At 39.5% G+C, this 26,845-nt stretch overlaps 2 protein-coding genes across 3 annotated transcripts in view; both read left to right on the plus strand.

Moving 5' to 3' along the window:
- LOC106635723 (bromodomain adjacent to zinc finger domain protein 2B) overlaps positions 1 to 20,648 on the plus strand; it is a 37,632-nt gene extending 16,984 nt beyond the window's left edge. The window contains exons 5-24 of one of the 2 annotated variants that reach the window (XM_089590534.1): positions 2,431 to 2,961; positions 3,051 to 3,926; positions 4,331 to 4,812; positions 4,912 to 5,229; positions 5,313 to 5,587; positions 5,682 to 5,763; positions 7,406 to 7,969; positions 11,064 to 11,129; positions 11,238 to 11,282; positions 11,879 to 11,932; positions 12,385 to 13,794; positions 13,863 to 14,652; positions 14,738 to 15,001; positions 15,080 to 15,584; positions 15,661 to 16,012; positions 16,367 to 16,488; positions 16,584 to 16,725; positions 16,834 to 16,970; positions 17,748 to 18,035; positions 18,319 to 20,648. In XM_089590534.1, the coding sequence (XP_089446660.1) occupies positions 2,431 to 2,961; positions 3,051 to 3,926; positions 4,331 to 4,812; positions 4,912 to 5,229; positions 5,313 to 5,587; positions 5,682 to 5,763; positions 7,406 to 7,969; positions 11,064 to 11,129; positions 11,238 to 11,282; positions 11,879 to 11,932; positions 12,385 to 13,794; positions 13,863 to 14,652; positions 14,738 to 15,001; positions 15,080 to 15,584; positions 15,661 to 16,012; positions 16,367 to 16,488; positions 16,584 to 16,725; positions 16,834 to 16,970; positions 17,748 to 18,035; positions 18,319 to 18,502 (7,487 nt within the window). In that variant the 3' untranslated portion in view covers positions 18,503 to 20,648. Of the gene's footprint in view, positions 1 to 2,430; positions 2,962 to 3,050; positions 3,927 to 4,315; positions 4,813 to 4,911; positions 5,230 to 5,312; positions 5,588 to 5,681; positions 5,764 to 7,405; positions 7,970 to 11,063; positions 11,130 to 11,237; positions 11,283 to 11,878; positions 11,933 to 12,384; positions 13,795 to 13,862; positions 14,653 to 14,737; positions 15,002 to 15,079; positions 15,585 to 15,660; positions 16,013 to 16,366; positions 16,489 to 16,583; positions 16,726 to 16,833; positions 16,971 to 17,747; positions 18,036 to 18,318 lie in introns of both variants that reach the window. The other variant, XM_089590535.1, reaches the window with a different exon arrangement.
- Positions 20,649 to 20,896: 248 nt separating this feature from the next.
- On the plus strand, positions 20,897 to 23,073 carry LOC106646171 (NAD kinase 2, mitochondrial). The gene is made up of 6 exons (XM_014362212.2): positions 20,897 to 21,329; positions 21,506 to 21,788; positions 21,861 to 22,184; positions 22,262 to 22,346; positions 22,414 to 22,675; positions 22,740 to 23,073. Exons 1-6 carry the CDS (start codon positions 21,293 to 21,295, stop codon positions 22,970 to 22,972), a joined length of 1,224 nt encoding a protein of 407 aa, XP_014217698.2. The 5' UTR covers positions 20,897 to 21,292; the 3' UTR covers positions 22,973 to 23,073.
- The last annotated feature ends 3,772 nt before the right edge of the window (positions 23,074 to 26,845 follow it).

The following is a 26,845-nucleotide window of genomic DNA, read 5'->3' on the forward strand; positions in this document are numbered from 1 at the left end:
TCTCTCTCTCTCTCATATACGCATAATATACCTATACCTATACGGGGCTGCATGGCTTTCTCTACTCCTCCTTCCTCTGTGTATATTTATTGATTGCCACCACCGACGACTCGCCTCTCTATCTCTCTCTGCGTGTCTCTCTTTGCTTTACTTTACTTTCTGGTTCCCTTGTGTATACATGTATATGTACACCCGCGCGCGCGAGCAGCTCGGACGAGAGTATAATATACGTTACAGGGGAGATAAAAAGAGAAAGAAATTCCCCATAACGCGTAAGTATAGGTATATTGACGAATGGGACAAATTTTGGGTGTCTCTGGCTCACACACTTGCAGGCATACATGTAATACAGTGCAGCTAACTCTCTGCAGATGCGTTTATGCTTCATTTGTATAATACATGGTATAACGCGCGTGATGTACCTACTTAGGTAGTTAGTATCATATACAATATTGATTTGTATGTATGTATATACTTACTTGCTGGGAGGAATACGATTATGATTGTTGCTCCTCCGGAGAGGGTGCAAGTGCAATTATGTATAGGTATACTTACTTATACAATTTACGATACCCATATATACGTTACGTGTAATGGGTATATAGGCAAATATAGCATGGTACCTCGGCTATATATTTATACATTATATTGTCGTTTTGTCATGATTTTGTTCGCGTGTCACAATTTGCGGTCGGTCTAAAGAGTGTCTCGTGATGCGTAATCCCACCCACCCCTCCCTCCCCTTCCCCGGATGTCTGTACATGTTTATTCTGTTTATTGTTGTTGTTACAAGTGGCCCATCTACCTATATCTTGTTGATATTTCACCTATATGCATGATCATTCATCGAAGGTAAAACATTAAAATATGTACATGCAACAATGTTGGTCAATCGTATACGTGTACTTATACCCGCCATACTATATACATATTATGGTTTTCCAAAGGAATATATTATTAAAAGAGTGGCATGAATCACAAATAATTTTTCAATATTCATAAATGGGCGTACTTGTTATATTAAGCGTATACTTAGGGGGTGGATGAGTTACTTTTTTTTTTTTTTTTTTTTTTCTTTTCTTTTCCTTTACGCCGAAGGGGTTGCGGATCATTTAAATGTATGTGTATGTACGTACGAACGTATGCGTATAAGGATGACATCGTCGTAAAATATACCGAAGCACGTAATATAACGATGGCGTCGATTATGTACTCGGTGGTATGTAATCGGTACCAACGGTGTCATCTTGGTGCGGTTCAAGGACGCGAATCGATTATGGTAATGGTAACGGCCGACCATTACTACAGGTATAATAAATATATTTAAACATACAAAATCCACTACAACACAGTCGTATGGGCAAGTGTCGAGGAGAAACAATGAAAACAAAAAGTTTTATGTTGATCATTTAAATCGGTTCCACAAAAAGTAGAATCTTTTAACAGATTTCACGCGCGCCTTATATTTTTGTCTCTTTGATGCGTACAGCCACACTTTGGGTACGAGGTAATGGTTTGAATAATCATCAAGATAATATGCTTTCAGCTGCTTGTGCTTGCTTTACACTTGTTATTTCAACCCATTTGCGAAATCGTCCCTCGCGACGACCTTTCCTTTAACGTTACGGTGGATCAATGTGTGAACGCATGTTATCAAATACGGTACAGCCACGCACATCGACGAGGAGCTTGTACCTATTGGTTGTACAATTATATCCACGTATATAAGAACAATTCCATCCCAAAAATAAACGACATAGTTAGGAGGCAATAATGTTGATGGGGCGTGCACTGCGTGTTTATAAAAAAGATTACAAAAGTTATGCACAACTGGCATTGTGAGTGTAAAATTATATTTGGTCCATCAGGTGGATTAACGAAAATTATTAGACGCGTTTTTTTTTGTTTTTTTTTTTTCTCCTCGCGAACAAAAACTGCCATTTTATGACGTAATTTAATTATTTTCACTCAAAAATAACAAAAATTATAGAGAAATTTCAGGAAAAATTACACATGAAATCTGATTCTAGCTGAAAAAAGAAGGAAAAAGTTATTATTTTAACAGTAAAAATCATTGTTTTAACAGTTACAATTATGGTTAGAAGAGTAAAAATTTCTATGCCGGAAAATAAAAAATGTATCAACCGATCCTTTTAAAGTTTAAGACTGAGGTCATTTTTAATTTTCGAACCCTTAATTTTAACTGTTAAAAATAATAATTTTTCTTTTTTTTTTGCCAGCTTGCATTTGATTTACTGTAATTTTTGCTGAAATTTCTCTATAATTTTTCTTTTTAAAAAATTTTTTGCACGCAAGAAACAAACAAAGGTTCTAACAAGTGTATTCTAAACGCATGGAAAAAAAATATGCCAAAGATTGAATGAACAAAAAAGACAAAACTCAAATTTGTGAATCTGTGTTTTCTTCCAGCTTATTGGCCCCGTGGTGACTTTCCCGGCATGCCCGCGGGTTACGGCCTGGCCGGGCACCACCTGCCCTCCGCCTACGCGATCCTGGGCGGGCGCAACGGGGCAGGCTCCGGCGGACCGGGTGGAGCCTCGGGCCCAGGTGGCTTCGGCACGGCCCACGGGGCAGCCACGGCCCCCGGCTACCCGCACGCCAGCCTCGGGCCCCTAGGTGTAGCCGCAGCCGCCAGCCAAGCCGCCAGTCTTGGCATCAACTCGGCCTCGGCCGCCTGGTGGTCCATGGCCACCCACCTCGCCACCCAGGAGTACCTCGCCAGGCTACAGGGAGCCGCCGCCGCAGCCGCCCTCCCCGGCTTCCCACCCGGTGCCGAGGGCCTGCTGCCCCCCTACCCACCTGGACTGTTGGCGGGACCAGCCTCGCACGCCGCTCACTCGCACTCGCACTCACCCACGAGGTCCATCTCCAACGCTACGGGAACTACCAACTCCGTTGCCACCTCCTCGTCATCCTCGGCCCACAAGTCGACGCACAAGGGTAAGCCGATGCCATTTATATTATTTGTCATTCCATCGATCTGGATGAACGGTGCTAAAACTTTTTTTCCTCCTCCCCCCCCCCCCCAGCATCCAAATCCTCGAAGACCAGCCACCACAAGCAGCAGCACCAACAGCACCAACAGCACCAACAGCAGCAGCAGCAGCAGCACCAACAGCATCAGCATCAGCAGCATCAGCAGCAGCAGCAGCAGCAGCAGTCGGGCATCAGTAGTAGTGGTGGTGGTGGTGGGTCGACGGCGTCGGTCCCGGTGACGACGATAGCCCCGAGCCCGGTCCCGGCAGTCCCGAGTCCAGTCCCGAGTCCGGCTCAGCCGCCCGTGAACGTAGTCAGCGACCCTAGCAGCATCCTCGGTGGGGTACGACTGCCACCCGACACCGAGATCATCAAGTACACCTCGAGCATAGTCGGGCCCAAGGTGCCCGGCACGACGAATCGCGGCCGCAAAAAGACCATATCGCTCGACTCGCCCTCCGTGAGCTTGCACCAGGCGGGTGGTGGTGCCCTTCAGTCCTCCGTTCCGTCCTCGGCCGGGGCCGGTGGATTGCTTATCGAGCCGAGCAAGCACCAGCACGGCCGCTCGAGGACGCGGCAAGCCGGTCAGCCGTTGGCCTCCCAAAACGAGTTGGACTACTCGATGAGGGAGCGCGAGAGGGACCGAGAGCGGGAGCTGCAATCGGGGCTGGACCGGGTCGAGTTGATCAAGCTACCGACCCACTCGACCAACGGGGCTCTCCAGCCCGCCCCGAGTTACGGCTTGGGGAGTAGTGCCGGTGGTGCTACCAGCAACGGCCCCATCCCCGGTGCCGAGGCCTCGGTGGACGCGCCGCTCAACCTGTCGCTGAAGCCGGCCTCGAGAAACGCGGCCTCGCCCATCGCCGGTAGCCAGCCTCTCAGCCAACTCAGCAATCTCAGCCAGTCGCTGCTTGCCTCGGATCGGACCTGTGAGTCGTTAGTTTTCTCACCCTAGCCCCCCTTTTTTTCCTCCATCCTCGAATTCCTTTTTTCATGACAAGTAATTTTTTTATGAGCTTTCATTTGGTAATATTCACATTTTTTTCATTAATTAGGGATAAAATATGGAGTTTGAAATTAAATTAGATAAACGTTTTCAAATACAAGTGATTGGCGATCAAAAATTGGCGAATTTCATAAGTTACAAATCGGATGATGAGTGTACAATTTTTATTGGATGTAAAGCTTACGGGTACTTTTTGTTTGACGAAATTTCAAATGATTTTCTTCATGATCTTCACAAAGTAGACTAGAGTCCCAAGAGATTCCCTGCCAGCTAGTGGCAGCGGGTTTTTTCAAATGCCAACGCAAAATGAAGGTGAACGAATTTCAGCGAGACGCAAGCCCGGCCCAAAGCCCAGGAGGGTACCCCAGAACTCGACAGCAGCGCTCGGACCGGGGGCTGCGAGTCCCTCCCTTGCTCAGCTCTTCGCGGCGGCCGACTCGCCTCAGCGCCCGAGCAGCGGCAGCGAGGAAAACGAAAGCGTCCCCCAGGTGGCTCACCTACAGCCCCACCACCAGTTACACCATCACCATCATCACCAACAGCAGCACCAGCAGCACCAACACAAGGACAGGCCCCGCAATCTCGGACGGGGCGTCTCCAAGCCGAAGAAAAACACGGTAGCGTCGCTGCTCGCCCAGAGCCGGGCTCTCGGCATCAAACCTACCCCTGGCCTCGACCCTAACGTGCCGCTCTCGCACCAGGTCGCGCTGCTCAGGTCCAACATCCTCGCGGCCCAGCTGCAACAGCAGCACGCGTCGGCTCTCGGAGGTCAGCTCGGCCACGCGGTAGATGACAAGGGCCAGCAACAGGTGAGTGTCTCCTCTCTCTTTATCGATCCTCTGTATGATATACCCTTCCTTTCCTATAAAACTTTATCTGAAATTTAATTTCGTGCTCGCTTGTTTCAGCGCTCGCTCCAGGAGAAGATGAAGAACAAGCTGATGGAGGTATCGGGGGAGGAGAGCAACATGGACGTGACCAGCGAGAGCGGCAGCAATACCGACGTCCTCTCGGACACGGATGACGACAACGACGGCGCGGCTGGGCCGAAGAAGCGCAAGCTCAATCAGCACTACGAGAAGGAACTGCTGCAGCTGCCGCTCGAACGTGGCTGGAAGAGAGAGACGCTCATCCGAGGCCTTGGCAGGACGGGCGTCATCAAGGGCGAAGTCACCTACTACAGTCCCTGTGGAAAGATCTTCAGAAACAGCTCCGAACTGTTGAAGGTCTGTGTGGACTTTTTTTTTTTTTTTCTTTTCTTTTACGTACGGACTGACGTTTGAAGTACATCGTGTGTGCGTGGTTGCAGTTCTTGGAGCTGCAGAACGTTTCGGACTTGAGCGCGGTCAACTTTTCTTTCTCCTCGCGGCCACTCGTTGGTGACTTTCTGCAGCCGACGATGGGCCTAGCGGAGGCCGAATTCGTGAGGCTACCCGCCCAAGAGGTAGCGAGGAGGCTTGATGATCTCAGAGCCGTCGGTGGCTTTCGGGAGTTTAAAGTTAACAGCCAGTTTGAGCGGGACAAGCTGGCGTACATGAAAAAATTGGCCAAGGAAGAAGCGCAACGAAACAAGGAGCAGGCCAGGTAGGATGCGACGACACGGGTATTCGCGCGTTACGTTGTTTTGGGAGGATTACGAGGCCACGAAGGAACTTAACCTTACCTTTGAATTCAACAGGTTGATAAAGGAGCAAGAAAAGACGGAAAGGCAAGAGGCCGTGCGGAGAGAAAGGGAGCTGCGGAATCAACAATTGCTCGAGGTAAGTGCGCCTTATCATTCTAAATCACGTCTAGTTTTAATCTTGTTTTTTTTTTTTTTTTTTTTTTTTTTTTTTCTCCTTCATTCATCAACAAAATACTTTCTATTTGGGATTTTTACTTTTTGTATTTTTTATCAACTTGTCGTGCGTGTCGCATGCTCTTTATGTGTTATGTATCATATATATATAAAATATACGTATATTTTTTTTTTATATTCATACTTTTTATCCATGAAAGTATTTCTTTCCATCATTATTATTATTATCTAGTACCTTTTGTAATTGACGTCAGTGTGTATATATATACATACACACATTCATACAGATATATATGATATTAAGAATTTACGTACTACTTTGAATACTATTTATTTTTAAATATTCCACAAACATACCTCAGCAAACGTGTTACACAAATACATTGACCTAAGAAAATTTGCTAGCGATAGTGACAGGAGAATCAACTTGTAACGATTGAAATATTTTTTTTTTTTTTTTTTTTTTTTTTTTTTTTTTTTTTTCATTGAATTTCGTTAAAATTACTAATCGAGATTTTGTTATTTTTTTTGATACCACATTTTAACTATAATAATATAATAATCTCAGTCACTGTCTTAGTTTTTCTGTAAAATATTTGATCATTTTTATACCCTTCAGTTCCAAATAAACCATTTATTCAATTTTCTACCTGATTAACTTAATATTTATAGAAAAAAAATTTCATTAAAAAGGTCATTTTTGACCAGATATTGCTGTTGTAACTTTTTTTTTTTATGTAAATGACTCATCTTCTTTGATAATATTAAAAAAAAAATCTGTTTCGTACAAGAGAGAGAAATCTTTCAATTGTAATGTATTTCGCAGACCTAGTTTCCTGGAAAAAAAAGAAAAATTTTTTTTTAATAAGTAACTGATATCACTAACTAGCAATGAACACACTCTAATAAGCAGCACTTGACACGTGTACCATATACAAAATGTGCCCCCGTTGCACAATAAAAAAAAGCTATATATACACGCCACCATAACTTATATCACTGACGCATTTCATCATCGAGCACAATACTAAGTAATAACAACAATAACAATAATAATAATAACAACAATAATACTAGCAAACAGTTATCGCATCACTAATTATGAAAATAATCCAAAAACACTCATGTACTTACTTTTGTGAGAGCACACGTCAACGCTTTAACCAACTATATTATAATATATATATTATGTCACTCTAAATCACTTGTACACCATCATCATCACCACCACCACAACCACAAAAAATTATTTAACCACAACATGCGCAGATATGACTCGACTACTTACAAATAAAATTAAATAAAAAAATTAAAAAAAAAAAATTAGATGTAGAAGGAGGAATGGCGCGTCAAAGTAGTGAGAGAGAAAATTTTAAGGGATTAAAGACTCGTCGGGGCGGGGGGAGGGAGGGTGGTATATACAGTAGTGTGATGAAAAGTAGTGGAAAAAAAAAGGAAGGGAGGGGGTCTGGGACCATGTATACCTAAAATGTAAACCGTGAAAAAAAAAAAAAAAAAACAAAAAAAAAAAAAGTACGAGTACGTATAGTGAAAAATGAGATGATGGACTGACGTCCGGCCGCGCTTTGCAATGTATAACGCAGGGTCGTAAGCGGCTCGCTTTCACGATCAAACAGAAGATGAAGATCATCCAAGAGATCGAGCGCGGCAAGAGCAAGAGCGACGTCGCCCGAGAACTTGGCTTGGCGAGCAGCACCGTGGCGACCATATGGAAAAATAGACAATCCATATGCGACAGTTGGAGATCCCGCGATATGATGCACTCGGACCTAGACGTCGAGACCGCCAAGAAGATCATAAGCCACGGGCCTTCCGCGACTGCCGTCGCCGTAGCCGCTGCAGCTGCTGCTGCTGCATCTGTCCAAACTCAGCATTCGCCTATACTCCAATCTCTGACACTAGCCTCGGCACAGCAACAAGAACAACACTATCAGCAGCAGCTGCAGCCAGAGCAACAGCGTCGATCTCCCTCACCGGTTCGGCAGCAACAGCAACAGACGCCCGCGTCTCTCACCACACCCATGACTCTGACGACTACCAAGCTGAGCACGACCTCGGCGAGCGAGCCGAGCGTCGTGCCCTCGGCGCATCAGCCGGATCACCTGCAGCAAGCTCAGAGCCACACTCAAACTCAGGAGCTCCTCGAGGTAAGACGCGGCCTTGAGACCCAGAGCAATCGACAGCTATATACTACTACTACTACTACTACTACTATACTACATATTATATATACTGTTCTGTCTCCTAGCTCTAAAGTGCATAATAGCGCATTTCTTTCGCCCTATACTCGTGTCACGTACTCCCACTCACACCGGTGGACCCTTTGATCGATAATATAATCTGTACCTCTACCCCAAAAGAAAAAAAAAAAAAAAAAAAAATCCCTTGTGTCTCAAACTTTACTTTTCTCTGCTTATGATACCGAGCTATTACGTTTACTTTTTTGCCTGTACACCTCTTCTTTTTCCTTGGCTCGTGTAACGAAGAGAGTACCAACATATGAATGCTAAAACAAATCTTAATTGTACATGATGCGGATCAATCCCTTTTTCGCGTCACAGAAGCACACATCCATCAAAATACACTTACACATTTAGATAAGTACGTATATATTATATGCTCGCATCGGCTTCTACTTGTCTGAACGCATATTAAGTATACACGCCTATGATCTGCACACCAAAGTATATTATATAACATGTTTATACAAAAATGTTGAGTGACCGATGATATAATATTTATGATACTGTTCGCGATAATGATGATGTTATGTCAAACACTGCACCAATTATATACATTCAATTAGAAATTGTTCAACGAAAACTGTGCAAAAGTAAAATATCACATGAAATAAATGAACAACGATTGCGTACGTTGTGTAGATACATGAGAAGGCCATTAAAGAGAGCGGAGTAAAATGAATAGTTGTACGATTATTGTTTCTTATATATATTTTCTTTGACATTGCATGACAATCGATAACTTGTATTAGTACACGTACTAAAAGCTTATACTTTAACTTTTTTTTTTTTTTTTTTTTTTTTTATTCTTGACTCGTGCAAAGTTTAGACGAGCAAGCGAGCGAGTGTATAATGATCGTATGAGAAGAGCGTCGATGGGCCGACATCGCGTCTAATATACACAGTTTCGTTCGGGCCTACTGTTTTGATGATAATATACATATACAACATAATTATATTTATATACATATATATACCAATTAGTTGATTTTTAGTTGACTTAGAGGCTCATTTTTGTTTTTCAAGCTTGTGTAGAAGTGATTATAGAAATGATGTGAAAAGCTTGGCTAGAATACAAGACGCTATTACGAAAACAGGGGGCTCGCCGGCACTGATGTAGTACCGTATGTCTTTATTGTCACGGCAAGCCTTCTACTAGCCGAGTAGTTGCATTTTGTGCGATTTACCTTGATGAACTACTTATAACATCTAGAATAGAAAAAAAAAAAAAAAAAAAACTGAATGATATGATGATGTGTACCAAAAATGTGAACTCATGCTACTATACTGTTTGACGAGTGATTGTTTGATTATAACAATGATAATGACCAACTCGAAGTTGTTTTGTTAGAGTAGCTCGTGGATTTTATTTTTTTATTTTGTGATGATGTTGTTGTTGTCGTCGTCGTCGTCGTCATCGTTGATGAGCAACGATGCATTAACAGTGCCAGTTACACATAGACATAGAGTTTGTTTGACGGTTGTGTTGAAGCAAGAATCGAAGGTGCCGTGCCTCCGTCTTGATTCGATACAACTAAATGATTTGCACGCAAATTAGTAGCAGTCATATGATTAAGAGTTGCATTTTAAAACCATCGAAGACCACGAAAAAAGCACGAATGAAATGTAATCGTCCAACGAAGAGCAGCGAAAATTTGGAATAAGCGTGCGGAAGCTGAAAAATCGAACCCATGATCAATCGATTAAAAAAACGAGGAAAAAAAAAGAAAAGAAAGATTAGCTCTTAAATAAAAAATAAAATAAAATGAAAGAAGGATGAAAATTACGATGATGAATATGTTAGTTATTGCTAGGCACGCTAGAAATAATGTCTTAGACGAGCTGATGTAATTGTAGGTGGATCAATTGTCGCAATACTATTCTGTGCCTAGCTTCTCCTGTCACTATGTATAACAGCTAGCTGTATAATCACACGGCATGCCAACTTTATATTATATGAATCTCAGATTTTTTACGTAGTTAGAATTTATTTTATTTTCTCTCCAATTAATACTCTCTTGTGAATATATAAATATTTTTTTTTTTTTTTTTTTTTTTTCCCAAGTCATGCAAAATATTTTTAAATTAAAAAAAGATCAAAAACAATAGACCAAGCATATTCCAATAGGCGAGCTTATATCTGTTGCATGGGAACGACTACATAGGTATTTATAAAATTCGCCATTATTTACTGTGGACACCGTCTTTGTAAATAAATCTTAAAATTCGTTCTGGTGTTGGTTATTATCTCGTATGCTTTTATCATCTAATACGTATTACATGTGGATTTTTTATGCTTTTCATGCTTGTGCTATGGTTCAACGATAATTCTTTTCTATTTTCTTTTTTTTGCTTGGTGTATATTATACATATTTTTAGTAGATGAAAATGTTTTTTCTCTAGTTGTCAAGTGCATGCTTATTAAAAATTTTGAAATATTTGAAAACATTATTTTTTCTTCTTTCAATGAGTTTTTTTACAAACAGTAAAATCTCTCAGATTTAGCATTTATACGTTCAAAAATTACAAAAAAAAATTTTTTTTTCTTCTCATCCAACTATAGTCGAATTCAAAACAAGAAAAAAAAAAAAAAAAACATTTTTTGTGCTTGTAGACGTATACTCCATAGATAGAACCAACAAATAGTTGATACGAAGCTTGTTTGATGAAATAGAAAAAAAAGATTGTGTTAGTAACGACTAATGTGCATAGAACGATACTTAATGTAAATTACACACTGACACATTTTTATACTTTACGTTGAAGAAAAAAAAAAAAAAAAAAAAATCTTACGAAAAAGTACCTCTAAAGCCGTATCGTTATCATAATGTGTACCTGAACATTTTTATACATTATCTATACATACAAACATTTAGTTAAAAAAAACGATGAGTGCAATTATTCACGATCGTCTTGGTTGATGCTTGCTATATCCTTTCTACAGTACATGATACATGGGGTGGGAATCTTAAAGATGAATAAAATAAAAATTTATGTGTAGGCCCGTAAAAAGCGCCAAGAAGAAGTGGAAAAACTTCGTTTGGAAGAACAACAGCGTAAGCAACAGGTAAATCATCTAATCCGTTGTTTTGTTGCAGCCGCGTAATGTTTTATTGCATACGTTTTGTATTTTTTTCAACTACAATTTTTTTTTGTTTTTGTTTGTTTGTCGTAGGAACGAGAAATGAAGAGGCAACAAGCAGTTATACTGAAAGAACAGGTTGGTACTGCTTAGATGCAACGCTAGGGCAGAGTTTTTGCGAGTGATTTTCTACTGAATTACTTCTATCGTGTGCTGTAGAAGTAGTTAGAATTCTCACATTATCTTCTTTTTCTGCTATTTTTACGAATCGTCAAGAAAAAATTTTTTTTTTCGAATAAATAATCATACAATGTATTGTTTATTGAATTTTAAACACTCGCCAAGTGTTAACTGAAAAAAAAAAAAAAAAAATAGATAAACGTTCTAACGATTGCACGAGAAAATCATACAATTTGATAAATTAACTAAAAGGCACTTGTTGACGAATAAATCACGATTAAAAGCTTTTAGTAAAATTTTTGTAAAATAGCAAACGAATAGTTTTTACGGAATCACGTGTTTTTCAACTTATCAACAAGTTAAAAATTTCGGATGAAAAAAAAAAAAAATAAAAAAATAAAGTTTTGCGCGCAAGTAGCTCACTTGAAGGAAAAAATTATATTTGAACGAAAGAAAGCCAATGGTTGGCAACGAGAACAAAACAATCCTTAGAGTATTAGTATACGTAGTGTTGGCTTGAGCACTGGTGGACTTGGATGTGTTTTGTGCTACAGATGTACATGCAGGAGCTGACCAAGCAGCGCGAGATGCTCTACACCGTCGAGCTGGTACGTCCCATTGATATCGACGTTATCTCCCTTGCATTAAACAGGCACATTATCAGATCATAAACTCAAACCACACGCAGTTTGCATTTTTTTTTTTTTTTTTTTTTTTTCTAACGCCCGCTTGTACCTCCTATGGATACTGTGATGAAAAATATTGCCTCAATAATTTCAGACACCGCTTTTGTAAATTTTTTTGCTTTTAATACCCGTTATTTCACAATTAATTTACGTTACATGTGTTGCGTATGAATGTACGAACTTTCTTCAAAACGCGATCGGTGATCAATTACCGATAAAAAAAGCATCCAAGTGAATTGCACGAGAGTGGGTTATTTTGGTACACCTAATTTTGTGTAGATAGTGTGCATGACACGAAAGGTGGTGGACGTTTTTGTAACCCGTAGAAAGTAGCGTATAGTTTAATCTCAATTGTTTCTTATTCCACTTGACAGGAGCGAGAGCGCAGGCGGCAGCACATGAACCTGATCCGGGCACTGGAGAATCGGCGTAAAATGGAGGAACGTGAACGCAAGAGGCTAGAAGCCCGGGCCGAGAGGATTGCTTCGAAGGAGCGCCGGGCTGAGCAGCGCCGGCTCGAGCTCGAGCTCGTCGAGCAGATCCGCAAGCCCGTCGAGGACATGGAATTGGCCGACCAGAAGGCCCTGCCGAAGCTACGCCGGCTGCCGGGGCTCAGGCTGAGCGGCCAAGCGTTCGCCGACATCGTCATGGTATTTGAGTTCCTTCACAACTTTGGCGAGACCCTCGGCTTCGACATGGACTCGCTGCCGAGTTTGCGCAGCCTCCAAGCGGCCCTGCTCAACGACGAGGAAGCCGAGGAAGAGCTACTCTCGGTGATGACTCACCTGCTCGTCTGCGCGATCGAGGATCCCGGCATACCCCAGCCGGCGCGTCATACGACTGGACTTGGGCAGAGCTTGCGCCAGGCAGACATCACCCACGCTAACCTGAGCGAGGTCTTGCGCATCTACCTGTACGCCAATGCGACCGGCGAGGTCAAGGCTCTGACGGGGGTTTGTTTGGAGCGCGAGCGCGACAAGAGGCTCGCCGACCACCACCAGAACGCACCGACGGATAACGGGCCTCCCACGGGTAGCGGGAAAAACGCCCAGTTTTACGAGCACCTGCACAGCAACGAGACCTGGCGCATGTCCGAGCGTCTGCGGGACAAGCCCTTCCTCGCGCTCAACCCGACCCACAAGGCACAAATGCTCGCGTTCCTCTGCAACGAGCTGCTCCAGAACAAGGCGGTCACCCGCCAGATCGAGCAGAGCCTCGAGAACGTCGCCCAGCTCAAGAAGGAGCGCTTTCTCCTCGACACCAAGATACGCAAGCTACGACAGTTGCACGCGCGTAAGCAGCGCATGGAGGCCGTGGGTGTCATCGTCAACAAGTCCGCCGACGGCATCAGTTTGACTCCTCTGATGGCGGTGGGAGCCTCGGTTATGGCTGGATCGGCAACGACGACTACAACAATTCTAGCGATGACGAATAATAATAATAGTACATCTACGACGACGGTGTCAGTGGGGACGCCTACGACGACGGTGGCGTCCGCCACTGACGCGTGTAGTACCAGTCCCACGATTGCTACCAGTACCGTTACTACTGGTACCAGTACCACAGCTGACGCGAGTGACGCTCTGCTGGTGGAGAATAAGAAAGAGCCCGAGGTGAACGAACAGCCGACTTCCCCGACGTTACCTCCGCCACCACCTCCACCACCACCGCCGCCTCCAGCGCCAGCCCCGGCACCCGCCGGGCACGATGAGTCGCATCACGAGGACGAGGCCCATGACGAGGAGATGTCGGAGAACGAGAGCGAGGGCACCCAGCCCGAGGAGGTGAGTGCTTTGTTGTATTTATTTCCCGTGACGAGGCTACGACTGATTTTTTCCTGCGTTGTTTCCAGGAGGAGGACAAAAATCTGTCGGCCGATGAGCTTGGCAAGAAGCTCGACAAGTTGCTCAAGCAGTCAGAGGAGCAGCTTCAGAAGCTCAACGGTTCGTCCAAGGAGCTGCGAGCACACATATTCGGCCAGGATAGGTACTGGAGACGATTTTGGGAGTTACCCTGTGCCGGTGGGGTGTTCGTCGAGGCCATGGAGAGCGCCGAGCCGGAAGTGCTCCCGCTTCAGGCTGAGCTGGACGAAAAGTACAAGAACGCGCCGCCGAAAGAAGAGCCACCGAGCGAGGCTGAACAGCAGAAACAGTGGCAAAGTAACGGGCCCAATGATATCAGCGACGCGTCTCTTAACGATGCTACGCACGATGACGACGAGGAGCGGGAGCCCGAGAAACCCACTGCTGACGTTGCTGTTGAGCAAAACTCGACCGAACAAACAAATAGCAACGATAATAAGAGCGTGCATAACAATCACTGCAACTCCGAGCTGACCAACAACTCGACTGACGAGGTGAAAAAAGAAACAGATATCGTGGCTGACGACAACGAGGATGACGAGGTAGCCAAGGCAAACAAACTCGAGGGTTCGGACAAAGTAAAACAAGAACTTGCTGACAACGTAGACGTAAACGTTAAGACGGAGGAGCCCGAAAAATTGGAAAATTGTCCAAACGGCGATGATGGCACCCCAAAGCTCGACGGCCTTAAGATGGAAGACAAAATTTCCGAGGCAATTGCAAACGGAGACAAATTCAATTTGCCCAACGGCAAGGAATTGAACGGTAGTTTTCCTTCTGGTAAGGTTTATTGGATGCTGGTGACAGTTATTATACGTACTTACAATGACTTGATCGAGTAGACAGATAACAAATTTCATTTCAGGCAATGACACTGGCGACGAGGCAAATTGGTTTTCAATTCTTCCTCGTGAAACTTGCGACACGCCCGGCTCTAGCACGAAACAGATCTTTGGTGTGGCCGAATCCACCGAATTGAAAATACCAATGTTCCCACCTGCTAGTCCGAACTACGAGAGGTGCGATAGTCCAGCCCCACTCGTTCTCACTCAAGATGAGGCTGCACAATTGGAGTATCTCAAGATTCACGGTTTGCCACCCCCGGGAGAAGCGAAACCAGTACCGTCAGGTACATGCGCAGTAGCAAACTTTTTTTTTCCCGTTAAATAACAAAAAAGAATATGAAAATACAACGTCGTCTTTTCAGATTTAAGGTACGGCTGGTGGAGAATAACGGACGTGGACACTTTCCAAGATGTCCTGGAGAATTTGCACTCGAGGGGTGTCCGCGAGAAAGAGCTTAAACGTACAACCTGGGCAGCGATGGAGTCTTTTCTCGCAGTGACTGGTAAAATCCACGTCGACCCGGGAAACCAGGCAGCCACTGATCTGTCCGACAGCGAAGATAACGCCAACGATCCCGTTTCCATCCCAGAGTCCGATGACCCGGAAGACTGGAGCCGAGAAGTCGCGCTGCGCGTCGATGCCCAGCTTCTCGAGCAGGTCGAGGCGCTCGAGGACAAGGTCGCGAATGCCAGTATGCAAGTCAAAGGCTGGAAATTGCCACCTCGAGCGGGTACCGAGGAAGCAGAGGAGCTCGAAAAACTACACGAAATGGAACAGATAAGCGCCGTGGAGCAGGCACGTCAGAGGCTACTATCCCTCGAGGCTGCCATCGAGAGGAGATACCTCAAGCCACCCCTTGGCATTTGGTATGTTACGTGATTATGGATGGTACGCGAGACAAGCAGTGAAACGTGCGCAATACTGACGTATTTAATTTCACAGTACCGGCGATCCGAATCTGTCCGCCCTGAAGGCAGAGCAGGCTGCAGCAGCTGCTGCCAACGCCAACGTGGGAGGCTCCAACTCATCAAACGACGGTGGATCGACGACAGGACCTCCGGAGGAGACGACGCCACGTGGCCTGAACAATTGGCGCGAGGCAACGGCGAGAGCGCACACCTCGGCTCAGTTGGCCATGTCACTGTACATGCTCGAGGCCAGCATCGCTTGGGACAAGAGCATCATGAAGGCTGTGAGTCTTAAGTCAGCTAAAAAGTCGCAACGCGTCAGGCTGCAAAATCGGAGCGTTCGATCGCGCAAAATTATACAGCTTTTGTCTTCTATTCAGGCTTCTGTGGGTATTTATACTAACATACTAACCAATCCATCCTCGTACTTCAACATCCCCTCGACACTTCATGACACTAAAATGCACCTTTATGTCTATTATTTTTACAAAGATAGTACAGACCATTCTGCAAGAACCTGGGTAAAAACATTGAAATTGCACCATACCCACAATTATTGCTGGTTGAATCTTCGATTTTAAAGCTGTACGATGACGCAAGATCTAAGTCACTTAAAAAATCAGCGTTACCATCATTTTCATCAAACCATGAACTATCATCCGTGGTGCCAATTTAATACTTTCACTGTATTATTGGGTGTGCTTTGTTAAGCGTATCTTTTTTTTTTTTTTTAATTGCAGAACTGCCAATTTTGTCATAGTGGCGACAATGAGGATAAATTGTTACTCTGTGATGGCTGTGATCGCGGCTACCATACTTATTGCTTCCGTCCAAAAATGGAAAACATTCCCGATGGCGATTGGTAAGTATTCGTTCTGCATTGAATGACAATCATCATAAAGAGAGGTAAAATATTAAAAAACGTTTTTTTTTTTTTTTTTTTTATTATCATTATAGGTATTGCCATGAATGTATGAACAAGGCAACAGGAGAAAGAAACTGTCTTGTCTGCGGTAAACGAGTCGGCAAAAACTTGGTTCTCTGCGAGCTTTGTCCAAGGGCTTACCACACCGACTGCCATAATCCTGTTATGCCAAAGGTAACTATATTTTACTGCTCTCGTAGCCGTTTAATTTTCAACACAACCATCAGAACAAACACAAAAAAAAGAAACATATAATATTTGTTTATGTGTACGTTATTTCAGATGCCCAGAGGGAAATGGTATTGTTTGAACTGTCACAGTAAACAGCCAAAGAAGAGGAATAGCAGCCGGAGAAGTCACAAGGGAGAAAAAGGAGGAGGCACGCGAGACAGTGAAAGTTCCGATCATCCACCAGCTAGGTGATTACGTTAAAAGCAAAACAAATGTGTCGGCTCGTTGGTCCAACGTGTTTTATTTACAAGGTTTACCATTGCGAATTACAAGATAAACTCTCAATCATTTCTAGAAGTATCTGTACGATATGTAACACATCCGCGTGACGTACGCGTAAAAACACACTCTCACGCGCGCGTGCACATCATACATTTACATGAAAACACACTCATATTTCGTTCGCCAAGAGCTTTTACTCATACGCAACCGCTAGCACATTTCAAATTCACTGCTCGTATCAACATGTATGATTCTATCATATTCCACCTGATGATTTACTATAAAGTTCGATTAAATGCCTTATTAAAGATGATTATTGAGTAGCGACATCAACGCGATCAATGCACACTATATATACGTATATTTATTTTATATTTTTATCATCATTATCATTATTATTAATATTATTTTTATCATTATTATTATTATTATTAATAATATTATAGTTAGTATTATTATTTATATGGATATCTAAATATTACTTCAACGTCACGGTAAGGTAATAGTTTGGAACTATGCACGTTCCCATACCTTGTCGTCAAGTTGACCGTCCTGCACAATGTTTTTTCGATTTTGTAAAAACTCCGAGTGTAAAATCTGATATATAAAATTTGAATGTGGTAATTAATAAACCTTTGCACCATTGACTCATTGGATAGAAGCCCTAAAGCTTTTAGAAGCTGGTATGTTGTGTATGAAAGTGAGATAATTGATAGTAATTCGTGTATTATTCTGGGCCGCAGTCCGACACCGTCGACAACCTCAAATACACATGTAGAGGATGTGAGTTCGTCAGAACCGCCGACACCAACAGCTTCGCCGAGAAAAGAAGGAGGTGTCGGTAAAAGTTTAACAAAAAAGCAACAGCGAGAACTTGCACCCTGCAAAATTCTTCTTGAACAATTAGAACAGCAAGACGAAGCGTGGCCTTTTCTCTTACCAGTTAACACCAAACAATTTCCAACTTACAAGAAAATCATTAAAACTCCTATGGATCTTAGTACAATCAAGAAGAAGTTGCAAGACTGTGTGTAAGTTGACTCTGAATCTCGCCTTGCTTTACTTTGCTTTACATCACCGTTACTTTTCCCTCTTTTTTTTCATTTCTGCTCCTTTACCATTGTATTTTCATGTTTTTAGTTGTACATTTATTGTTCATCCTGAATTGTGTTGCACAAGTTTTGTGGTTTACATTATTTTATATATATAAAAAAAAAAAAAAAAAAAAAAAAAAATTTCATCATCAATGTTTAGTGCTGTAGTTTTGTTTTTCACAACAATTACAATTAAAAAAGGCTTTTCTCGTTATTATAGATATAAATCGCGAGACGACTTTTGCGCCGATGTTAGGCAAATGTTTATAAACTGCGAGGTCTTTAACGAAGATGATAGTCCTGTGGGCAAAGCCGGCCATGGGATGCGCAACTTTTTTGAAACCCGCTGGACTGAATTAACCGGAGCTCCTCCTCCCCCGCTTCATCCACAAATACATAGCTGAGGATCGGCTCGTGTTCGTAGTGGTTGCGGTAGTTTTGCACATTTTTACTATTAGTTGTATCAAGTGAGCGATGGATACGTTTGTAAAGTAAAAAGAAAAAAAGAAAAAAGAAGAGTCCGATAAAATATGTATATTTTGTCGTGTGCATATTTTACATTTGTGTTGATCGCGTTCTAGCGATTCGTTTATTCTTAAGGTTTTCATTTTTTTTTTGTACTTTAATTTGACCACTTAACTATTCTTTCATTAAAAAAAAAAAAAAAAAAAAAAAAAAAAAAGACAATTGTCATTATAAATACTCATTATTTGAATAAATTACTTATGAATATTTAATGATTTATCTCTTTCTCAGTATTTTAATATCATGAATTCCTTAGTTTTCATTTTGAAAAATTAATTTAAACGCGTGTAAATCAATGTGATGGACAACAAACATACTATTTAAATTTTCAATAAAAAAAAAGTTTTGTAGAATATCTCAAGGGCTTTTTTTTATGAAACTGTTTTTTAACATTATATTTTTTGTGTATACATAAGATTTTTTCGGAAAACCGAAATCCTCGAGGAATACTTTGTTTAAATGTTATAAAAAGTATTATACAAAAACATTATTAACGTACTTATATGGAAAAATTCTGGCTCTACAAGTCTAGGATAATTTGCCCTCTTGTAATAAAATCAATATTGTTATTACTCTTATGATTATATTTTCGAGATGAGAGGAATATAGATATGCAGATCGAATGTTAATGTAAATGAACAAATACCTATAAATATTGTAAAATATTTTTAAATCAATAAAGTGTGGACTGACACATGATTTAAATTATAGTATACTACTACTAAGAAGGAAATATAACGAAATTTCATCCGTCTGTCATTTTTTATTTACACGTTTGAGCAATACTGTAAAAAAAAAAATTGTGTTGTACATAGCAAAAAAATGTATAATAATACCTTATAGAAATTTTTTAATGCAGGTAAAAAAAAAATTGTCAGTATTTGTGAGAATTGAGGTCTTACATAAAATAATGTAATAATGTGAAAATGAGTGGAAATGTGCCCTTTTGATGAACCCTAGAATAGCAAGAATAATTTGCAATTAAAAAGATGATTGCAGTTGTACATATTGATAAAAAATTATTAGCTTGTATAGTATTGCGACTGTGGATGACTTATTAAAAATAATTTCTTTGAATAAAATAGATGAACAAAATTGTGTAAGAAAGCACAAATAAAAATTCAATACTCGCTTTAATGTGTAGTTTACAGTTTTATAAAATTTTTAATATTTGATCTGAAACCGTCACTATTGCAATTAAATTATTCAACAAGAAGTGGCATTTTAATGGGTGCAAATAATTTAAACGTACTTTAGATTAACTGTATAAATGCAGCATTATTATCTTTAATAGTTTAATCAGTTTATGATTTTTTTCTTGTACATTGCTTTGTCAATAGAAACGATTGAAAATTAAAATTATTTCAAGCTTGTATGTGATTTGTAAATTTTGTAAAGTTTTTGCTACACAAATTAGCTGAAAACCGTGAAATAAATGGTTTTTTACGTGGTTGATGTAATGTTAGATGTGTAAACATTTGACCTCACTAGAAAAAAGAGTCGACTAACTAAAAGTGATGAATACAAAAAAGAGAAAAAAAAAAGACGAATTTGTTTGCTGAAAGTTTGAACTTTGTTGCAATTACGTATAAATTTTGTTTCGACCGTAAAAACGTTAAAAACAATAAGGCAATCGTATTGAGTATTTTTATATTTAAAAACGCATATTTAATTGAAGTAGCAAATAAGGTTTTTTTTTCAATTTACGCTTTTCGTAGGCATATGTTACGTATTTATTTATTTTTCGTAAAAAGTCTTTTCGGTTGTAAGAAGTATAACGTTGTATTATGCGAAGCATTTAATTGACACGAACAACATATGATTTAACATTGCGTGTATGTACCAATGATAAAAGATCGAGAAATTTATTTTTCAAAAAAGTAAAACTTTCATTGAAAAAACAAATGAAAAAATTAATAAGTAAATAAACGATTAATAAATGCTTTACGAGAAAAAAAAAAAGTAACGAAATAAAGAAAAAAAAATTTGATGCGCAGAAGCGGGTAGGCCTTTATTGCTATTTCAACAACAGACTTATTAATAAAATAAATGTAAACGTAATACATAAAACTGGCTTTATCTTTACATGATTCTCATTCCTCCTCGCTCGATTCCTTCCTTTCAAAGTTCGTTAAACTTATTACACACTTTGCTTCATTTACATATCATCACTTGGTGTCCCTCTGGTGATGGAATTGCGCAACATCAAAGACGCGCGGTCAGACTCCAAAATGACGAATTAGGTACTTACCCTCCGAGTCTCATCTGATAGAGTGAGGCGATTGAACTTATGCAATGAATTTTTATTTACCGCACTTTTGCTGTTGATCTGATTAGAACCCGATTATTTATGATCGTGACGCATATTATTTATAAAAAAAGACACAAATCAACAAAGTGGTCCAAATGCAAGCAAACTGCAGGATTAAGTGCAAATATTTTGAGGTTAAGCTTTTCAAAGTTTCCTTTGAAAGTCATGTTCTTACTTTCATGTAAGTTCTAGGGTATTTATAAAAAAGATAAAAAAGTAAACAATAAAAGTCTCACAATATGCGCTCTCAAATGTGCAATTTCTTAGATTTAACTACTCGCACTGTTTGGTACAACTTGAAGTAGTACTTGCAGTTTGTGACATGTGATACATTATAACAAAAACAATACTCATAACCATGACAGCCTTAGCTCATCTTCGAAGAGGATCTTCTGGTGAGTAGGTGTCAATATATATATGCCCTTCCAAATCCATTTATCTCATAGCCATGGCCTTAGCAAGGGTATAAATAGCCTTGCTAATTACTTTCTGATATTTCACATCATGCAATTTTGTATTTACTTATATCTATAAGCATCTGTAAAATAAAGTTTATTTCATTTCTGTAAAGGAACTCAGCAGTTATTCAAGTTACAGTCTGCATGTGCATTTTTTCAATGCCATGAGTCAAGTTTTGTACCAAAACGCGTTCTCATTTTTAAAAAAATTTCAAGATATCAGATTGAAAAAAATTCCAATCCTCAATTAAATGAAAGTGAATTGAAACACAAACTTGTTTCTGGAGGTGCTAATTATGATGCTATTAAAGCTGTTCACTATAGAACCAAAGAAACTGAGCTGAGAGTTGTCAAAACATTAGCTGACCTCGACATTAGCTTTAAAATAAGAAACAGGTGAGTATTTACTATTGCAAATTTTTTGTACATTTTTTCTTAATATGTAACTTACATTATATTAAATCTTAGGTATAATGTAGATGTCGACAGTATTGCATGGGCAGACTTAATTTTACCTATTGGAGGTGATGGCACATTTCTTATGGCTTCTAATTTGATTAGGAACAATACCAAGCCAATAATAGGTATTAACTCTGATCCCGAATTCTCAGAAGGATTTTTAATGTTGCCATCAAAGTACACAAATTTAATTGATGAAATATTTGAAAAACTCAAATCTGGACACTTTAAATATCTTATGAGAAGCAGAATCAGAACAACTCTACACGGAGAGGACATATGGCAGGTGCCTTTTCACTTACATGACAAAAATTCATCTAGCCCTCAAGAAAAGTACAAATAATACTTGGTTAAAACTCATTGTAGTAGAATCTATCGTAGTTTTAAATTAATTGTTGATATTTTTTTAGATTTTATGAAGCTCATCACAACTTAACAAAACCAAAGGGAGATCTACCCAAAAGTAGGCATTTACCTTGGCTGGCGTTAAATGAAGTATTTTATCATTTATTCGTCTTTTCTTTTCTCACTGTTGACAATTAAATTTACATACTAATCACAGGTTTTCATTGGAGAGTCCTTGTCAGCGAAGATAAGTATTTTACACATACATGTTGGCAATGAAAATATTCAGAAAGTCAAATGTTCTGGAATGTGCATAACCACTGGTACAGGCTCTAGCTCATGGTACAGAGCAATCAACTATTTAAATCCCCAAACAGTTGAAGATGTATTGCGTATGGCTGGCTGCAAAGATAATTACAGCAGTGAAGACGTGAAAAAAATTTGCTCCGATTTCAATGCTCAACTTCAATATCCTGCAGGTAAGTGCAGATGCTCACTAATTTCGAGTCAAAACGCTACATCGTTGAATTTTTTCTATTTTAGAACAGCCACAACTTAGCTACGTCATTCGCGATATGATAATTAATCAAGTTTGGCCATCATCAGACTGTTTACTTCCTCGTGGTTTTTGCAATACGATATCTGTGCGCTCTCAATGCTCTGACGGTGAACTCGTCATTGATGGTGGTATCGCTGTACATTGGAATATTGGCACAATGGCTGTATTCGAGATCCTGGAGCAAGATACTCTTAAAAATATCACTCTCTTAGACTAAGTCATAAAAAATTTATTTATATTGGAATGTAATTAAATTTGATGCTGTAAACATTCCATAACAGTTAATTGAATATACATAATTCAAGTTCTACCCTCAAAGTTAGTGATTGCAGAGAGACTGGAATTTTTATTCAAAAAAATAATTAGTGTTTGATTTTTTGATTATATTTGATTACAATATTTTGTAATAGTTATTTACGTAACAAGTGCGGAAAAGACGATTTCACGCACGAGTCACGATTGACTCGCAAAAGTGACTGGAGTTGACAGGAACGAGTGTCAGTTGAGCACACGAGTGCGTAGCACGACTGCAAAAGTACCAAAAGATCGTCCAAAAAAAAAGTGTTTTTATGCCCAAATATGGAAATAGAAATTTGATTAAATTAAAATTTTATTTTAAAAAGTAAACTTTGAATTATTTAAACAAAAACATTTTTAAAGAATTTTACAACTGTTACAAATTATGTTAAAGGATCCCACACCAACACAATGGGATTGTGGTTCCCAACGAAATTTTTTTAAATTTTAATATGATATAGTTTAATGGAATTGTCAAAAAAACTCATTAAGAAGGAATTTCATTTGAGAGTAGAAAATTACACCAGATAGAGTTACGATAGTTGTACACAGACGGTATCTTAATTCCTTTTCCGAGAGATTTCTGGTGTATAGCAAAATTTTTTTCATTGTGTTTAAAAACCTTTGCTGCACACCTTTTCCGCACACTATGCGGGAAAATCGATTTTCCACACTAAAAATGGTGCAGAAAACACCTATTTTCCGCACACAATTGCGAAATAGTTATTTACGTAACAAGTGCGGAAAAGACGATTTCCCGCACGAGTAGTGATTGACTCACACGAGTAGCCGGAGTTGACGGGAACGAGTACCAGTTGAGCACACGAGTGCGTAGCACGAATGTGATCGCAAGGTACGAGTTACCGTCACCGACCACGAGTGCGAGTCTATCACACGAGTGAGGGAAATCGTCCCACACGAGTTGCGTACAAGTTTTTTCGCAATGTGTGAGGAAAATAGGTACAAAATAGGTATGAATTTTGATTTCCAGTGTGTAGCAGAATTTTTTCCGGTGTGTGGCAAAACCTTTTCCGCACACTGTGCGGCAAAATCCTTTGCCACGCACCTTTTCTGCACACTGTGCGACAAAAACGTTTGCCGCACACTATGTGGGAAAATCGATTTTCCACACTAAAACCAGTGCGGAAAACACCCATTTTCCGCACACTATTACGAAATAGTAGTTTTCCTACGAGTTTGAAAAGTCTTTGTTTGCGAACCGAGAGGTTTGCGGCCTGAGCCGAAGGTGAGGTCCGTAACGAGGTTCGTAAAGGAGACTTTTCGAACGAGTATCGGAAAACTGCTTTTTTGCCCGAGGAAGTACCAGCCTCCCAAAACCACCCGAGGGCGGAAAAAATAATTTTGATTTTTAACACAAACTTTTGTTATGGATTGGGACAAATATTTTTGGTAAAAAAAAGACTCTGTTTTAATATAAAAATTTGTTAAACACAAACATCTATAATCTATGATTTATATACGTTTGTACCTACACGGAAAAAAAGAGCATTTTACATTGCATCGTGTCTGTCTAAAACTAATGAAAATGAAAGCTAAATTGAAAATAAAAATCATTCTCTAAATGGTGAATTCTATCTAGTTTGACTTGAAAAACAAAATAAACAATCAACTTTTGATCGGAAATCCGAATTGCACATTAAATGTAACGCAAAATCAAAAAGACAAACAATCATACATTAACTTGTATATACAATTGAATTATAAGTATACTAAAGAAATCATTAATGACTAGTACTCGAGACAATAATCTCATCAAAATAATTGTAATACAACTCACTTGGCGTGCAAATTTTTCATCAGTAATTAAAACACTCAGTATCATACTTTCAATGACTAAAAATTGATTTTTTTTTTTTTTTTTTTTTTTTTTTAATTTTCGACTATAGTAAGCTCATCCTGAAACTTCATTTTCTTATGGTTGTTTGTTTTACAAGATTGTTGGTTTTTAACACAGTTCACGCTTAGCGACCATTCACTACACAGCGCAAAATGTACAAAACAATTATCATCATAGAAATAATAATAATAATAATAATAATAATAATAATAATTTGGTCTTTATATGACTCGTCGTTAATTCGACTACTATACTTTTTTATACTACCACAAATACGGACAGAACGCCTCGCACGCTTTTCTCATCAACCTATTTATAGGTATATATAAGCCCTTAGCGCTTTTTTCGTACTTGTTTTCTTTACATCATCAGGTAACATATCGTCTTGTTTTTAACTCTTGTAACTCTGCAGCAACTTTTATAATCGATTTGCTCTTTCCCAGTTGTTACTCTGATTTTTTTTTTCTTCTATTTTAAGTTTTTGTTCATTTATTTATTAACAATTAGTACACGATAAATCTCGTGATACGATATAGTAATGCATACATTTGTATTGTACATTTTCTTCTTCGACTAACCAATATCTTATTGTCGTGTGAACTATTTTCATTTTTGTTTATCCCTTTCGTCAGCTGCACAACTGTCAAAATAAACAAACGAATAAAAAAATACGATGTAAAACGATTTATGTAGCAGCGCTCGGTAGACACACGTTTTGCGGGCAAAAGTTATTATTATTCCAAATGTGTTGAAATTCATCATCAAACTCGTGCAGTGAACTCGTAAGTAAGTTACACAGTTAAAATTGACGATTAATTTTTTTTTTTTTTCTAGCGATACAAGTAATCTTGCTTTTATTTCAGCGTTAATTCAGTTTTTTTTTCTAAAATCCAATCCAAGTACTTATTGCATCCACTGACGCAAACGGCAGCTTCTGAAGCTGCGATAATTTTGCACTATCATATAACAATAACTCATATACATTTCTTTTCACTGTATCGATGAATTCAATGCCGAATTCATCATCGGGTCCAAACACTGGCTTCATTTTCTTATACTCGGATATGTTTTTCGAAATTAATCGCTAGGTATTTTTTATGTACACGCACTTTTAAATTACGAGTCGACCGCTTTTTCTTTTCTCTTTCTAACAAGAATAAGCTGCACGCCAAAAATGTGAGCGTAAATAATATGATAATCATTGGACTGCCGGCTGTGCCGGACTAGTGGCCAAAACATATTTGCGCACACAAAACATATTTAGTACAAATTAAAAAAAAAAAAAAATAGTTTGGCATCACAGTATAAAAGCGATGTATGATTAAGCGAACCGTAATCAAATTGGGCCCAATAAGTCGCTACAAGTATCATCCATAAGCATTTATTCGTTCACATAATAATGACGCCAAACATTAGTTTATAGTGCATTTTTAAAGTTCTTTTCTAGGCACTTCGATCCAACAGGGTAAAATTAAGAAATTCTGTACATACACATTATAATTAACGCAGATGCCATAACACTCGCAGAAAACAGAGAATGGTATCACAATTTTCGTGTTTTTTTTTTTTTTGTTTTTGTTCTTTTTTTGTTTGTTTTTTGTTCTTTACAGCATTTGATGAAAAAATCAAACGGCTATTTGAAGATTTTATCGACAGCATTTTATGACTTGTCAATATACTTTATTAAATAAATAAATAAGTTTAGTCGTACACACTATATGTGTACATATAAAAAAAAAAATTAAAAAATCAAGTCATCGCAAATGGAATGTTGATACGTAGCTGATAAACAATACAGGAATGCTTTTCAGAAGGAATTGCGTCTATCCCTGTAACAATAAGTAATGTATAATGATAATACACTTCCAGTATCCGCGTATAAAAACATACGTAATTATTATTTATACTACAATTTGTCAAAGCAATTTCTCTCTC

Source organism: Copidosoma floridanum, unplaced genomic scaffold (assembly GCF_036245765.1).
Source record: "Copidosoma floridanum isolate Cflo_tuat_1 unplaced genomic scaffold, Cflo_Japanese_pri ptg000012l, whole genome shotgun sequence".
NCBI lineage: Eukaryota > Metazoa > Arthropoda > Insecta > Hymenoptera > Encyrtidae > Copidosoma > Copidosoma floridanum.

Bases quoted from the DNA above. Each gene is read 5' to 3' on its own strand.
- LOC106646171 (XM_014362212.2), top strand. From the start codon at position 21,293: ATGACAGCCTTAGCTCATCTTCGAAGAGGATCTTCTG. The intron at 21,789-21,860 runs GTGAGTATTTAC...ATTAAATCTTAG, and splicing joins AGCTTTAAAATAAGAAACAG to GTATAATGTAGATGTCGACA. The intron at 22,347-22,413 runs GTATTTTATCAT...TACTAATCACAG, and splicing joins CTTGGCTGGCGTTAAATGAA to GTTTTCATTGGAGAGTCCTT.